Source organism: Aplysia californica, unplaced genomic scaffold (assembly GCF_000002075.1).
Source record: "Aplysia californica isolate F4 #8 unplaced genomic scaffold, AplCal3.0 scaffold00103, whole genome shotgun sequence".
NCBI classification, from domain to species: domain Eukaryota; kingdom Metazoa; phylum Mollusca; class Gastropoda; order Aplysiida; family Aplysiidae; genus Aplysia; species Aplysia californica.
Window position 1 is genome coordinate 732,011 of NW_004797373.1, and position 2,500 is coordinate 734,510.

At 38.4% G+C, this 2,500-nt stretch overlaps 1 protein-coding gene across 1 annotated transcript in view; it reads left to right on the forward strand.

The window, feature by feature from the left end:
- LOC101850323 (CD109 antigen) overlaps positions 1–2,500 on the forward strand; it is a gene marked incomplete at its 3' end in the record, with an annotated part of 124,263 nt that overhangs the window by 57,251 nt on the left and 64,512 nt on the right. Inside the window, 1 exon segment of the mRNA XM_013080868.2 lies at positions 641–790. Within this exon segment, the coding sequence (XP_012936322.1) occupies positions 641–790 (150 nt within the window).

Here is a 2,500-nt window from a genome sequence, read left to right on the forward strand (position 1 = left end):
TTATCAATTAATTGACTAATTCAGTTCATAAAGCAAAATTTTAAAGGAGAGAGAAAAATAACCGTCTTATTCTTTTAACAAATCAATTATTTTACCAACATTATGTCTCTTTATTTTTCTTGCCTTTTTTTCAACTGTTAGAATTTGAATTTTTGGACATTTATTTAACAGTTGAATTTCGACAAAATATTTCCTAGAATTCAAATAACGCAACTGACGTCATAGATTGAGAAAGTGCATTTAAAGAGCTTTTTAGGTGGGGGGGGTTTCTTTTTTTGTTTTGTTTATTTGTTTTTGTTTGTTTGTTTGTTTGCTTTTTTGTTTGTCTGTCTCTATGTATTTTTTTAAAAAATTTCATTTAGTTTGTTTAGTTGTTGTTTGTTTGTTTGTTTGTCTTAGTCTGTTTGTCCTCTAAAATAACCTTATCGTCTTGATATGGGCATTAAATCTTTATCCTTTTTGTTTTGTTTTGTTTTTTGTTCGTTTGTTTGTTTTCATATAATCTTGGTCTTAGTACATCATAGAAAACTGCATCTCCCCTCGACGCTTAACGGCAACAGAGGATGAAAAAGTAAGTAAAGTAAGTACATGTACACAAGAAGAGCCGGCCAACATTACGCCGTCGTTTCTCTGCTTCCAGGTGACGGTGTCATTCGGCGTGGACATCAGTGAGCCAGGCGCGGAGGTGGACGTGAGGATGACCGCTGACCCCAACTCTATGGTCAACCTGCTGGCCTTGGACGAGAGTGTACTCCACCTCAAGTCCGGAAATGACGTCACAGTTGGAAGGGTGAGTCCAAACAACAGGAGGGGTCAAGTCGTGAAGGTCAACAGGATGAGTCCATTTATAGAAGAAAATGAAATAATAATGTACCAGGGTACTCTCTCCTACTTACTTACAAGAGTACCTGTAGAATGCCCGTATAATGGGATCAACCAATTAGCGAAATCCACCTAAGATATTCGCCAACTATAATATTTTTCATTACAGCAAATCTGGTCAAATGTGTCAGTGTACGGTGGGATCAGACTCTTATCACTTTCTGGCCATATGGGGTTATTTTTATAATCTTAAAGCTTGTTCACTTTTCTTGCTTTCAAAGAAAAAAAATCGATCTAACTTGAATATAAGTCGAGATATTTGCGATTCAAGGAGGTGGAGGTCGCTCGGTTTCAAAAGTAAAATTAGCGAGAAAATGCCTGCAAAAGTTTGGTGAATTGCATGCCTTGAGAGTACTTGGAAACTTAAAATTTACTAATTTTGTGCCTTTAATCAACGCTTGCAATGAAATAAAAATAGAAATGTGACTTTAGATGGACACAAAAGGCGTTGAGCCAATTTATGCGAGTAAAAATTAGACAAAAACTGCCAAACCAGCGGGAAAACGGCAGTTTCTTCAATTTCATTATTTTGACCAACGTCTGATTTCCCCTCGCTGCCTCGCAAATGTGGCTGTATACAGAGAGATCAGGCTCTCGTCAGTTTTGGGGCATATGGGGATATAAGACGGTGTATTCTTCTTAAAGCTTCTTCTTTGTGTCTTACTTGTAGAAAATAACGGGTTTATCCAGGAGATGGGTCGACTAGTTAAAATCCTACGTGCAGTAAACACGTATGACATAGATGTTTATTGACACGAATAGTTTAACACTTTGCCATCACATGGCTCATATAATTATAGTAAAAAAAACAGTCCCTTGCCATCAAAGGCAAAGGCATTTTGGGGAAAATCCAAAGAAACTGGGTGGTAAGCATCGCCGATCGGCGAGATGAGGCGGGTAAAGTGTCATTAAAGATGATAATATAATAATAATGATAATGATAATAATAATAACAATAATAATAATAATAATAATAAATAGCATTTGTATAGCGCATATCCCCGCTCAACAGCAGGCTCTATGCGCTTAACACTATATTATTACCCCAGCAGACCATAGAACACTCCGAAACATTCTCAGCTTCCCGGGAAGCATACAGTGCAAGCAGCTGATTAAGTGCTCAAACACTAACAAACTGACAAGATCTTTCGCTGTCTGTAGCCGGGTACCCATTCCCACCTGGGTGAAGTGAGGAAAATTCGTGTAAAGTGCCTTTCCCAAGAACACAACGTCGGGTCCCTGATGGGATTCGAACCCATGACCTTACGGTTGCGAGTCCAATAGCCTAATAATGTAATATACTATACAACATGAATACACACTTAACTTTGCTCGTGAGGTATTCTTCCGACTATTATCTATCGGTTTAGAGGGCCAGGGGTAGCTTAAGTTTGTCGGAGGGGGGAGGGGGAGTTCTTTTTATTTTTTGGTGACGATGCATAGTGTGGGAGGACTTTACCGTTGAGGCCATACAAAGTCGATGGGGATATGACCTAAATTTGAAAGTGAATCGTAAATCATCCACAGATGGCCTTAAGTGACATCGTCACAATCTTCAAGTACTATAAAATCGACCCGCCATTTTGGGACTTCACTGAAGGAAAACGATTTAAGTTTT